Source organism: Gadus macrocephalus, chromosome 2, assembly GCF_031168955.1.
Source record: "Gadus macrocephalus chromosome 2, ASM3116895v1".
Lineage (NCBI taxonomy): Eukaryota > Metazoa > Chordata > Actinopteri > Gadiformes > Gadidae > Gadus > Gadus macrocephalus.
Genome location: NC_082383.1, coordinates 5,970,250 through 5,984,877, shown reverse-complemented (window position 1 = coordinate 5,984,877; position 14,628 = coordinate 5,970,250). Strand labels below are relative to the sequence as shown.

General features: G+C 43.4%; 1 protein-coding gene across 1 annotated transcript; it reads right to left on the bottom strand.

Annotated features, from left to right (window-relative positions):
- Nucleotides 1–373: 373 nt before the first annotated feature.
- On the bottom strand, nucleotides 374–7,608 carry LOC132446425 (uncharacterized). Its single transcript, XM_060036704.1, has 9 exons — nucleotides 7,365–7,608; nucleotides 6,927–7,054; nucleotides 6,575–6,689; nucleotides 6,433–6,468; nucleotides 6,191–6,244; nucleotides 5,827–5,926; nucleotides 1,958–2,037; nucleotides 1,631–1,708; nucleotides 374–1,010 (listed from the first exon to the last, which is right to left on the bottom strand). The coding sequence occupies exons 1-9, from the start codon at nucleotides 7,423–7,425 to the stop codon at nucleotides 973–975; spliced, it is 690 nt and encodes a 229-aa protein (XP_059892687.1). The 5' UTR covers nucleotides 7,426–7,608; the 3' UTR covers nucleotides 374–972.
- Nucleotides 7,609–14,628: the final 7,020 nt, after the last annotated feature.

Genomic DNA, 14,628 nt, shown 5'->3' with positions numbered 1-14,628 from the left:
TATTAGTTAGTTATTTATTTTACATTTTACATTACACTCATTTTTGACTGTAAATGTATTCTAAAACACTCAAAGGTTCTGCATTCAATTCACATATTCGTCCAAAGTGTTTAAAGTATATACTACAGCTCTTTTTAAACGGAACCTCAAAACCCATCTCTTTAAAAGAGCATTCAGCTAAACTTTCTTTGAGGTTCCCCCTTTTTTAATAGTTTTTTGGTATTTTTTTCTCTGAAGCACTTTGAGATTCTTGAATATAAAGTGCAGTATAAATAAAATGAATTATTATTATTATTATTATTATTATATTTAAGGTATCAAAAACTACGTTTTATGTTTTTTTTTTTTTTTTTTAAATCGGCCAATTAAATCGTAATCGTAATTTTTCTCTGAAAATAATCGGCATCGGCACTCAAAAATCAATATCGGTCGGGCCCTAGTGTGTAGTTGGCATTTTATTTTCTTATGGTGTATTTTATGTGCTTACTAACCAGCAATAAATGAATTAATTTGTATTCAAATAATTATGTTTCTGTAATTGGTATCCGTTATCATCAATTGTATTTTCTTCTCTTCTATTCTTCTGCTTTCCCGCATCTCTCATGCGTCTTTGCGTAGAGTCGGTTAACTTCGTCGATGGCATGTTGCTTTAAATATTGCCGCCGTAAAGGAATATGGGATACCACTATGTCCTTTCCTTTCGCAAAGGAAGCTCAGGAGTATAAAGGAGGGTTAAAGGAAGCATCAAGGCTCCTTTTAGAATTTGAGCATTTTTAGAATTCGAACCACTTCCGGGGTCATCTCCATAGGAAGGGAATTTCCTATGCAAAAAAAGAGAATTCGTAGAGGCCCCTGGTTTAAAAAAATGTGTTTGCAGGTATCCAAAATTCCGGGTTTGTCTGGACGGTCGGACCAAACGTACAAGACTGTGTGGACGGGGCCAAAGCCAATACTTCAATACAATTTTCGCCCTCAATCTTTACAATCTCCATTCAAACGTGTTTTCCCTCCTGTATGAAAAAATAAATAAAAACAGGTTAGTACAGTTATAACGCCACTATCAAATATCAACCAATGAAACCAAAAAAGAAATAAATAAAATGTTCAGGCCTCGATAACTATTTTAACGACACATTAACAAAATCATGTTTAATAATAGAAGTATAAGGTTGAGGATGGGTTGAATCATAAGATCAGTAGGCCCAGCATGGCAATGCCTCAGACACATGTGCATATGACTATGCACATGCCTTGCTTTATATCGGTTGGCAGCCGAAGACGTAGGCTGTGAGCCTCGCACGTGACCTGACAACAATTGAGTGCATTCCTCGTACAACAGGTCCCACCCGATGCGATATCATAACCGTAACATCACCGTTTTCAAATCATGCTTGAAGAGAGATTCAAAACGCTTGTAAAGTAGGCCTACTTTCAGCGGTGCAGTCTACATTCTCCGGACCGCTTTGTGATCTGGTGCCACACCCTGTTATTCAATGCACCACCCCTTCTCTTTTCAGTTATTACGGACACGCCACTGCATCAAATACTTCCTTCCCATAGAAATACCTACAGGAGCCAAAGGACTAGGGTGCCCAACAGCCGGATCTGATTCGACGCCACCTTTACTTACCAGAGGCATCGGGCATGGTCACGGTCACATCATCTGTAGCAGCGCTGTAGTCAGCAGAAAAAGCCCCCGGACGAAATCCATGTCAACAAAGACATAGAACAAGAGGCACTGAACATCGTATGTGGCATCTTCATCTCCATTACTTTATTTTAATTATTTTACTAGTTTGTTTACTTCCCTTTTTGCCACTGACTATGCTGTTGTGTCAACTGAATTGTCACTTTGGGGTTAATTACGTATTTACTTACTTACTACTTACTTGCTTAATAAAATGGGCACTGGCAATGTAAACATTGTAATGTTTAGTACAGCCAGTATCTTCTTACCTACTGGTTCCACTTAGCAGTGATTGTGCTTCAGGTTGTGCCGCAGTCTGCTCAGGGAGAGCCCCGTCTTCAGTCCTGACCCTGAGCCAGGGAAGGAGAGACGCCAGCCACAGTTAGTATAATCCTGGTACTGTCTGAACCTCCATTCAACAACTTTTTAGCACAATTAAAACTGTCTCCTGACAGACAGCATGAAGGGCAAACAGAAAGAAGTACAGGCGCACATTATGACCTACTGGAAGAGTGGGAGCAGATGCAACCAACCAAAGCATCTAATATTGACTTCAGATACATGTCATTAAGGGGCAGGTAGGGGTCAGACATCAGCAGCCATTGGGGTGCGAACCCAGTCAATTTGTCTAGACTAGACTATTGTGACTGTCGTGCTTGTTACTAGTAGTACTCTATTATAACTACTACTTCTACTACTGCTAAACATCTACTAACGCACAATTATGCAGTTTACGTAACAAACACATACATAAACAAAAAAGATACCCATATTCATGTAATAAATCCCGTAATTAGGTTCAAAATGGCGCTAACTTTCCAGCAATGTATTACCTGTAGTTAGGAACGCACTGCTTTGATCATCAAAAAATCTTCGTAAAACGGAGGTCCTGACTCACTTTGATGACATAAAAGAACCCGAGGCACTTAACGCAAAGAGTAGGGGATTCCTGGTGTCCTGGGTAAAACTGCCTAACCAGGCTCATTCAATCTGCCCCCTCTAATCATAACCGTTCTGTCGCCGATTGGCTGCCGTCCATCACCCATGTGGGTGCTACACATTGGTGGTGGTTAGTGAGGTCCCTCCTTTCACTGTAAAGCACTTTTGATTGGACAAAAAAGCGCTATTTAAATTCTATCAATTATAAGTAGTAGTATTATCAACATTAGAAAAAATTGACTAATTCAGCAAGACAATAATATCTTACCATTGCAAACTCTCTAACAACTTAACAAATTAAATAATCATAGTTCAGCCAATTTTACAAAGTTCAGGGGTCTCATTTATAAAACTCTGCGTTGGATCGTTACTAAAAGTGTACGTACGCCCAAAAGCCAAGTTTTGCGCGCGCCAAAAAATATTCAGACTTATAAAACCCTGCATACGCACACCTCTAAGCAATCTTTGCTGTATAAATCACAGAGTGCCTACAAGTGTGCGCAGCTGAATCAGCTTCACTTTCCGCCCTGTACACGCCCCTTTTTAACCATAAATAGTCAATGCATACGGCCTCATGAATGCGATCTGCATATAAAACAGACTCAGATGGAAGTATTATGTCTGGTCGGAAAGAATGGCAGAAGGTCTGAGAAAAGCAAAAAAGCGTGTGGAGACACTTGTGGGTGAGGTGGAGGCCCGAAAAGTAGTTTCGTTCGGCCGTCACGGGATTGGGATCACTAACAACAAAAAGCAGAGTCATAGCAACATGTTGCTGCAGCAGTGAACTCAGTGGCACGGAGCGCACAGTCCCAGAATTAAAAAAGAAGTGGTCTGACATTAAGGTACACATTTTTATGTACCAATAAATCATTATGGTCCCTGAAGACCCTCTCCCTCCAAATCCTGCCATTTGCATGGTCCTCCAGCAGTGACAGCAGTGCCATGGTGCAGCATTACGCACGGGGCTCACCGCTGTATTCATAGGGTTACGGTAATAAGACTGACCGAGAACACCTTGGATTATCAGTTTGTAATCACCCACGTAAAATGTTCTTGAACATAGCCCCTTTTTAATGCCTGATTTGTCATGAAAAGCATCAAGAGGAACAGACAATAATATAACAATTGTGAGTATGTGGCTTGGTTTTCCACACTTGGGATTTAATTGACATTTGATTATGTGTTTACAGTGTCACATAAAAATATTATGTGATTGACACATGTTGGACAGATGCTTTATTCCATGCAGTTGCCCCGTCAGTGGACAGTATGGAGTGACGGGATAAAATATAGAGAATTTAGATTTTGAATTTTCATTTTGATTCTAAGGAAATGTTTCTGGAGTTATAACTGAGAAATAACGCAGTTGACTTAAATTATTCTGATCACATCAATTTAACACATGATACGGGTTGAAATTAAACTTATGAAGTGCGATGATAAAACATAATCGTTCACCACCACCCCGTCTGTGTCGCCAATTCTCCTTTTCCTCCAAACCATGTGTACGCATGGGTCAGAGTTTGCTTAGGGCTGCGCACATTCTCCCGTCAAGTTAGTTTTTTATAGATCACAACCTTGGCGTGGAAAGTCATCTACGCCACTTTCAGCCCCGTTTTGTGCATACGCAACGGTTATAAATGAGACCCCAGAACATGGCACCTGGTTACATACACATTTCCTGGTGCTGACTTATAACCATCGTTAGGTCCGTTCATTGACAGGTAACTCCTGGCTCTGGTTCCTGGTTTGCCTACTGGATGAATTCAATATCAATGTAATGGGCAACAGGATATATGGACCTAAAATAACAATAACATATCACAGAGTAATGTATCCGATACAAAGCTAACAAGTTTCTTGTCAGGAAAATCTCAAACTGTATATTATACCAAAGTCAGCAAATAGGGCTTGTACAGCAGACTGCATCATGGGAATTTTCGTAGGCGATACTCAGCTGTATATCGACGTAAATGTATACGTTACTGAAAACATATTTTTTCTGAATTGGCATGAAAATGCTGGGGCAGTTTGAACCACCATTTCTCTCTCATTTTCGCAATAAAGAAAATCATTTCACGAATAACTAGTAAACAATGAACAAAAGAAAATTACTACCAACAGAATGACTATCATTCCAATGCTCCTATGCTTGCAAAAAAATGAGGTGGTCATTGTGATGTAGTTAGTTAGTTAGTTAGTTAGGCCTTTAAGTTCCCAAAGGAACATAGGCCATCGACAAAACCCCTCCATCCTCTCCTGTCTTGGGCCCTCCGCTCCAGTTGAGGCCAGGACAGCCCTTCTTTCTTCATTTCCTGTTCTGTGGTTCTTCTCCAGGTGGTTCTCGGTCTGCCTCTCTTCCTCTTGCCCTGTGGGTTCCAGGTTAGGGCTTGCTTAGTGATTGACTTCTGTCTTCTGAGTGTATGGCCTATCCACTTCCATTTCCTCCTCCGGATTTGGTTTTCTATTGTTTCTTGTTTGGTGAGTTCCCACAGGTTGGCGTTTGAGATGGTGTTGGGCCAGTAGATTCCCAGGAGGCGTCTGAGGCACCGGTTGGTGAAAGTCTGCAGCTTATTGAGTATGTTAGTGGTGGTCTTCCAGGTTTCAGAGCCATATAGAAGGGTGGACTTGACGTTTGAGTTGAAGATTCATCATTGTGATGTGACATTGCAATAAACAAGCCCTATGAACTCTGGTTTGTTAGGGTGTGGACTGAATCCTCCCCCCCTCCCTTTCTGTTGTTGGTAGTTTGTACTTCCTTGAAGTCAAGAATTCAGCTGCACCCTCGCCCTCATGTGAGTGGAATGTCTTGTCCACGTAAGTGTTAGAACTAAAAATATTTCTGTTGTCTATCAATTTATGTTTAAGTTCCTCAAAAAATAAAGTGGCATCCAGTTAATAAGCTAATGTGATGATTTGAATAAACAAAACTAATAGTCTAATGCATGTTTCTAGTATGAAGAGTCTAATTGTAATCTTCAGACATCATGTCACACAGATTCCAAGCAACCATCTTGGGAAATGTGAAACGTGAAATTAATTCCAGAGAATTCAGAACTAGAATGGCGTCTTGTAACGTTGGCAAATAAACAACACATAATAAGGATAGTTGTACTAAATCAGATTGCACACACAATATAAAACACAATTGAACAATAACACACCTACACAATGAAAAAATTGATTGTGTGGACACTCACGTCTGTTTCTTCTTTCGTCGACAGAGCCACGCCACCAACAGCACCAACAGCACCAACAGCAGTAGCACCACCGCCAACGGCACACCAACACTAACCGCAGCTGATGGGTATATATCAACTCAAGAAATAGCCTCAGTTACATGTATGGCGTCATTGAATATGACATGAAATCTCTCACTGTTGCGACACTTGACGGCCACACAACTAGATAATGTAATAAAACCTGATGTCATGGAAACGTCCAACAGAAAGGGGTAAAAAAACATAAACTGGCTGGGTACTTTGAGCCGTGTTTGATGTTTGATGGTCAGTATACACACATGTATATAAACAGCATTGCGTGTAAACAATATAAACAGCTTACTTTTCACTGAGTCTGTGTCAGCCGGTTCACTTGTGTTGTTTAACTGTTGTTTAGCTATTGGAAGTAAAGTGAAACAAAGAAAGTGACACAATTCACCTGCCAACATACAAAACCATCCCTGGTGTGTGTGTGTGTGCGTGTGCGTGTGCGTGTGTGTGTGTGTGTGTGTGTGTGTGTGTGTGTGTGTTTGTGTGTGTGTGTGTTTGTTTCTTCTAGTGACTAGAAGAAACACATCCGCTTACGTTTTCCTGGGTCTGATAAAGAGGAAGCATCTGAAACTGTCGAAGATGAGCGGTCAGTTGACAAGTATGAAGCTATTAGGAAGCAACAGGTGACTAAATAGACCTTAGTTAATAGTGTTACAAGCATGGATTTTTCTCTTACCAGTGCCAAATCTCTTGCAGATTTCACTTCTCCTTCGTCTGAAGCATTTCACAATCAGATTCAAACATTGATCTTGTATGGGCAATGTCTTGTCATCAAGAATTTCCTTTACTGTCTAAGCAAAAAAAACAATTGGATAGACATGATTCCAGTAAAACGTTATCAAATACAATTAAAAGTATCACAGATTTAGAAGCTGCATGCGTCTACAGTTTACCCTTTATATGACTCGTATTAAGCCTACTATGCAAACATGGGTGACATATTCATTTGAGAGCTTATATGGCCCATTTCATTTCTAGAATGCTAAGAGAAATAAAGTCGATCATGGCTTCAGACAGTTTGATCTAACCTGATTATCGTAGTAGATTTCAAGTTGGTCGCACACTTCATCGAAGGGGTACTTATATCCACCGTTGACGGTAATGTTTTTACATTGTACAGGTACCTCTTCGGGGGGTTTTAGACAGTATATGTGGTCTAAAAACGAGATAGGGTTATTGTTAGATTATACATGACTTTTTATGAATGTAAAATGTTAATATAACTGTATCCAACACGGTCACTATTATGCTATCGACTGCAGCAGTTTATACATAAATAAACATTGCAACATTCCTTTAAATGATCGTAGGCCAATTCCACAGTTCACTTTAAGCACGTGTCTAGCCTACATCCAGACTAATTTAACAAAGTTAATCTGAGAAATGAATACAAGTGTGTAAAACCGGGTTTTTGTTAAGATGTCAAAGTCCTGTATGGGGAGTTTGGAAGGTATCTTCCTTCTTACCTGTTTCGAGTGATGTGAGAGAGACTGACAGAATAATAGTCATATAAAATAAACCATTCATTGTACTCCTCGGCTTGGACTGGTGTTGTAATGGACGAAGGTTCCACGCGCTGTTTAAAAGTGACCGTAGCAGGCTCAACGGCCGCCCACGATTCTTATTCGGAAATGAAAGCGACCGATCCTGATTGGCCAATCCCTTCGCAGTAAAGCTTGGATGATGTGAACAAGGATAAGTAAGGATTCTCAAGAAGTAGCCTATAGCCTGATGTATATAAGTCAGTCAATGAAATGAAATCAAGTGCAAAAATATTTGCATATAATGAGTCATAACTGCTATGACGCCCAATAATTTTGTGAAAGTTTGCATATCACTCCGTGCCTGGAAGTAGAAACTATTACAAAGTATAAAAGTAGTTGTATAAAAGCAATAGCACAGTTCACTGAAGCCTAAAAATATGTTGAATGATGGAGAGGGTGTAAATGTTGTTACTCCGGGAGTGAGCAAGGCGATGGAGAGACTAACGAAAGCTTAGGCACACGGTGAGTGAACTGCTGCATAGGATAAATTACAGGTGTAAGTACCATATCGGCTCGGCTTCCAGATCGGCTCGGGGTCCGTCGTCTGCTGATTACGTTACACAATATCATTGGCTGTACGCTTGAATGGGCGTACATTGTGATTGGCTGTACGTCGGACAGTTGTGATTGGCTGTTTTGTGCTGTAGCTCTGGCTGTAGTCATAGCAACCACGAGGCAACAGCGAGCACATGTGTGAGCACGAGTAGGTCTGACCAGAGCTCTGGGTCTGACTATGGCTAGTTTCGGTTTGTGTTGCCAGATTGGGCATATGTCCCGCTTTTCCAGCCTAACGTGATTCAAAGTAGCCAAATCAGGCTGAAAATGTGCCCAATCTGGCAACACGGACGGTGTAAATACCATATCGGCTCGGCTTCCAGATCGGCTCGGGGTCCGTCGTCTGCTGATTACGTCACACAATATACTATCTACAGCAATAAGGTTTTTTATGGCTTAAATTAAAGAGCCTGTAATGATCTTTCATTTTGAACATAGACCATTCCCAACCTATCTGTATGGATAGTTTTCTTCTAAAAACAAAACATCCCTCAGAATCATCTTGGCTGTTAAGATAAGCCGTCCGTGTTGCCAGATTGGGCACATTTTCAGCCTGATTTGCCTACTTTGAATCACGATAGGCTGGAAAAACGGGACATATGCCCAATCTGGCAACACAAACCGAAACTAGACATAGACCTACACGTGCTCACTACAGCCAGAGCTACAGCACAAAACAGCCAATCACAACTGTCCGACGTACAGCCAATCACAATGTACGCCCATTCAAGCGTACAGCCAATGATATTGTGTAACGTAATCAGCAGATGACGGACCCCGAGCCGATCTGGAAGCCAAGCCGATATGGTTTTTACAACGGCTTATCTTAACAGCCAAGATGATTCCGAGGGATGTTTTGTTTTTAGAAGAAAACTATCCATACAGATAGGTTGGGAATGGTCTATGTTCAAAATGAAAGATCATTACAGGCTCTTTAATTTAAGCCATAAAAAACCTTATTGCTGTAGATAGCTATTGTGTGACGTAATCAGCAGACGACGGAACCCGAGCCGATCTGGAAGCCGAGCCGATATGGTACTTACACCGGCGAACCGCTCTAGCCGAGCCTTCTCTCGGAGGGACGTGTGTTGCATAGCGACCGTCGTGCATTTTGAAGGCAGCCAGGAGGGACTACTTTTTTGTATTCTTCAAAAAAACAGCTACTTTGACTTTCTTGTTTTTTTTAAATGTAATGTGTCTATTACTTTCGTTTTTCCATAATAGTAACCGTTGTATAAAAGCAATAGCTCACTTCAGTCAGTGGCATGTGCTCATTATACCGCTGTGAAGGGGGTCGCCGGCCCTCCGCTGCGCGTCGGGGCCGGACAACGCCCCCTAACAGTGGTATAATGAGCACATACCACAGCCTGGCGTGATCTATTGCTTAATTATACAACGGGGGGCCTGAATCCAGCGATCTGATTGGTTCCTAACTGTTGTATAATGAGCGTATACATAACTGCTATGACGCCCAATCATTTTGTGAAAGTATCACTCCGCGCCTTGAAGTGGAAAGTGTCAAAGAATACAACCGTATTTTTACTAGTGTGTGTGTGTGTGAAGTCATTTTGCCATAATTTTAACAGTTGTATAAAAGCAATAGCACAGTTCACTGAAGTCTAAAATCGGCGAGTGAACTGCTCCATAGGATAAATTGCCGGCGAACCGCTCTATCGGAGCCTTCTCTCGGAGGGACGCTAAAGTGTGTTGCATAGCGACCGTCGATGCATAGCGACAGCCAGGAGGGACTACTTTTTGGTAGTCTTTAATAAAACGGCTACTTTGACTTTCTTGGTTTCTTTTTAAATGTAGTGTGTCTATGACTTTCGTTTCGCCATAACAGTAACCGTTGTATAAAAGCAATAGATCACTTCAGTCAGTGGCATGTGCTCATTATACCACTGTGAAGGGGGTCGCCGGCCCTCCGCTGCGCGTCGGGGCCGGACAACGCCCCTTAACAGTGGTATAATGAGCACATACCACAGCATGGCGTGATCTATTGCTTAAATATAACCTATTGTCAGTTGTAATGTAGAGTTAAAGTGAGGTTAACTAGCAAACTTCCGAACTGAAATAATGTGTACGTTCTTCTTTTGGGTCCGATTCAGTGAGTCATGTAACCTGTCAAGACGGCCAGGCAAAATGAAAAGGTCATAATTCAGACTTCCTTTGAGGCAAATTAAAGTAGGCCTACAGCCTTGGTTAATTTCACTTGGAATTCTAGCGGGTAGCTAAGCTCAAATCACCATATAGTCTGTTCCTTTAAAGGGGTAGTTCGGAATTTTGGACATAGGGCCTGATTCCCAAGTGAGCATTGGTATTCTATATCACTGGAGACAGTTTTCAACACATTTCATTCATTCCTTCTAGTTGCAGAGTTCGCTCGTGCTAGGCTAGCGCACGGCAACGGGCAATGCTAGCCTGCTATTAAAAACAGTCTTACCCACTCCACAGTACACCCGAGGTAAATCGATTATAACGCCAGACTATAGATTTAAATGTCTGTGTTGATAGAATAATGTTAGAAATAAAACTAACCTTGCATCGCATGAATCATCGAGGGACTACTTTCTCAGCAGAAGCGGGATTTTACTATGCGCTGGTTAGGTTTGTAACCGAATCACGACAGAAGAACGTAAACAGAGAAGCGTGGGACAGAAGCGCAATTGAACGACTAGGCAACATGGTGGTTCAGTGTGCTTTTAGAAATTGTAGAAATAAACGCTACTAATGGGCACCACACAAAGTTTCCACCAATTTCCAGTGCGAGATCAAGAAAGGACTCAACTGTGGCTTGTTGCTGCTGGCTTGGACATCAAAACACCGGCTCGTACATGTACGGTTCGTTGGATACAACAAATTCCTCATAATCGTCTTCAAAAGCAGATGCATCGCTAACTCCTCCAAACGTGTCCATATCTTGTTAATTGAATACGCTAATAGAATTCCTTCGTTCACTGTACTCCGCGTTTGTAGCAATGACAGCGGCAGGTAAAAAAAAACTAGAGTCGGTAACCTAGGCATCAGTCCGCCGCTGCCGTAGCCTACTACCAGGAATATAACACTGCTGCTGAGACCCAGCAATTCCCTCAAAATGCAATGCAATGCAAGGTTGGTTTTATTTCTAACATTATTCTATAAACAGACATTTAAATTTATAGTCTGTCGTTATAATTGATTTACCTCGGGTGTACTGTGGAGTGGGTAACACTGTTTTTAATAGCAGGCTAGCATTGCCCGTTGACGTGCGCTAGCCTAGCACGAGCGAACTCTGCAACTAGAAGGACTGAATGAAATGTGTTGAAAACTGTCTCCAGTGATATAGAATACCAATGCTCACTTGGGAATCAGGCCCTATGTCCAAAATTCCGAACAACCCCTTTAAGTTATGTTTTTCAAAAGTTTATGAACACTTATTCCCATGTGGGTTACCGCAATCTACCATAGTTATATATATTTTTTCACATTATTTTCACTGTTACAATTAGTTATGATGTGCAGTTGCATTGCAACACATGCACACTCCGTACCTGAAACGTTTGTATGTGACTTCCGAGTTGCGCGAGAGTTGACACAAGATGGCGGTAGAGGGCTGAACCTGAAGCTCATGTGGACGAAGATATAGCCTATTCAAGTCTATGTTATATTCATGAAGTGAAGTAGGCAACATTCAAATTGCGGTATTACCTTTTCTTAGTGCTTGTTGTTGTTTTTGCTTTTTCAATAGTGCTTGATTATAATGACGCAAATAGGACAAGGTAGGCCTATATGTGTTTTTGTGTTTGCATTTTGTTTTATTTAGAATACGGCCTATGAAGAGCAGATGTTTAATGAACACAGGCTTCTCAAATATCTTTCTCTCCCTCTCTCTCTCTCTCTCTCTCTCTCTCTCTCTCTCTCTCTCTCTCTCTCTCTCTCTCTCTCTCTCTCTCTCTCTCTCTCTCTCTCTCTCTCTCTCTCACAAACAGACACATGAGCACACACTGTAGATGAAGCAGAAGCCGCCTCCATGCCAGGCGCTTCGTTTAACCGGCACGCTCTCTGGTCCATCGAGAAAACACAGAGCGCGGCCTGTGTCCCCTGAGGGTGCCCCTGCAGGTCTCTCCTCCACTTGTCCACTTCCCCTTCCCCTGTCTCCTCTGCTCCTCAACTTCACTATTCCCTGAAAAAAACAACACCTCTCCCTCTCACGAGTGGGTGACGTCGAATCGTGCTGTGATGTTTTGCTCACTCTCTCATGTGGTTTGGAAAGTTTGCATTGCCTCCGTCAGACTCATTTCCCTATCGCGGAGAATGCAAAGCGACCGGGTGATCCCTGACGAGGGGCCTCAGCGTGCAGCGTCTCGGCCATGACTTTGGTCGAACACATACATTCTTCGTTGTTGTGAGCGACAGATTATGGTGAAGATAGAGATAAATGTAATTGAAGTCAGCGGGGTAAAGGTTCGACTTCTTCGGGAGTCCAAACACCCTATAACCACCTCTAGCTCATATAACTTATGAGCTTTTGCGTCGTTTGTTGTGTCATTTCTTGTAATATTGTTATATAGTATGGCTCCCTTCAGGCAATACATAGGCCCAATCCCATTTCTACCCCTTCCCCCTTCCCCTTACCCCTTCAAAACAAGGGGGAGGGGTAAGGGGAAGGGGTAAGGGGTACAAATGGGATTGGGCCATACTGTACATTCCTCCCACCCCACATAGAACAACAGCACAACAACAACAACAATGTGTTACAAGGTACTTTGGCTTGTGGTGGCTGAGAGAGCTGGGGGATAAACTGAGCTGGGATGGAGAGCACAGGGTTGGGGGGGGGGGGGGGGGGGGGGTGTTGCACTATCCAATCATCAGACCCGTTTTTTCCACAGATATCGAGTGACGGTGGGAGGCATGCATATCCTGCCTCCCGTCCTCCCTGCCAGAAAGAGCCCCTTCACTGCATAAACAGGGAGAGAGAGGGAGGGAGAGAGAGGGAGAGAGTGAGAGAGAGAGAGAGAGAGAGAGAGAGAGAGAGAGAGAGAGAGAGAGAGAGAGAGAGAGAGAGAGAGAGAGAGAGAGAGTGAGAGAGAGAGAGAGAGAGAGAGAGAGAGAGAGAGAGAGAGAGAGAGAGAGGGGGGGGAGAGAGAGAGGGAGGGAGTAAAAGAGATACAGAGAGAGAGAGAGAGGGAGGGGGGAGAAATAGAGAGACAGAGAGAGGGAGAGAGAGAGGGAGTGATAAAGATAGATACAGAGAGAGGGAGAAAGAAAGAGACAGAGAGCAAGAGAGAGAGAGAAGGAGGCAGACAGAGAGATACGGAGAGATAAAGCGATAGAGAGGGAGATAGAGTAAGAGGGAGAGAGAGACGGAGCGGGAGAATTATAAGGAGAGTGGAAGAGTTAGAGAGGAAGGGAGAGAGTGAGGGAGGGAGAGAGGTGCGAGAGAGAGGAAGGAAGGGAGAGAGAGGGGAGAGAGGAAGGGAGAGAGATAGAGAGGAAGGGAGGGAGAGAGGAAGGAAGAGAGTAAGAGGGAGAGAGAGTGGGAGGGAGGGAAGATGAGAGAGAGAGAGAGAGAGAGATAGAGGGGGGAGAGAGAGTAGTGCAATGACGCAGGAAGACTCGAAAAACAGACACACAGAGCCAAGAACACACATCTCTCCCAAGGTCCGCACTCACAAAAAGAAAACAACCCCCCAAAAAAGTCCACTGTTAAGCTCTTAGCAGATGTAAATACCAACCAGGGCCTCTGAGGTAAATAAATACATCCCTCTCTCTCTCTCGCTCTCTCTTGCTCTGTTCCGTCCCTGTCTCTCTCTTTCTCTGTCTCTTTCTGTCTCTCTCTTGCTATGTCTCTGGCTCTATCTGTCTCTCTCTTGCTATGTCCCTCTCTCCCACTCTGTCCCTCTCACTCTGTCTCTGTCTCTCTCATGTTGTCCTCCTCTCTTTCCATTGACACAGAGTTAGCGATGGATGGAGGTGGTGGGGGGAGGAGGTAAGGGTGGAGGCAGGATAGGGTGGAGGGAGGTAAAGGTAGCTGGGGTAAGGATGGAGGGAGGTAGGGGGTACGGTAAGGAGGTAAGGGTGGAGGCAGGATAGGGTGGAGGGAGGTAAAGGTGGCTGGGGTAAGGATGGAGGGAGGTAGGGGGTACGGTAAGGAGGTAAGGGTTGAGGCAGGATAGGGTGGAGGGAGGTAAAGGTGGATGGGGTAAGGGTGGAGGGAGGTAGGGAATGAAGATAGGGTTATTGGCTGGAGATTTCGTTGGAGCACCACGTCTGACCACTATACCGCTGTGAACCCCCCAACGCAGAGATCCATTTGGGTCGGCAGTGCAGAGGTGGGACAACATCGGTGGAATCCCGAGCAGTGGTGGAACAAAAGGCCCCCCAGCAGCCTGCCGGGGGCCAGTGTAAGCACGGACCTCCACTGAGGTCTCACCGGCGGCTTTTAAAAACAACCACAACCAAAATAGTACCGATGACGCCTTGTATGAAAATAGTACACACCCCCCCGATGCAGGTCTCTGTGGCTGTGTGTGTGCGCGCGTGTTTATGCGCGTGTGTGTGTGTGTGTGTGTGCGTGCGTGTTTGTGCACATGTGTGTGTGTGTGTGGGGGGTAGATGGATGACATAGGGCACTAAACAGCACCTTTGGCTG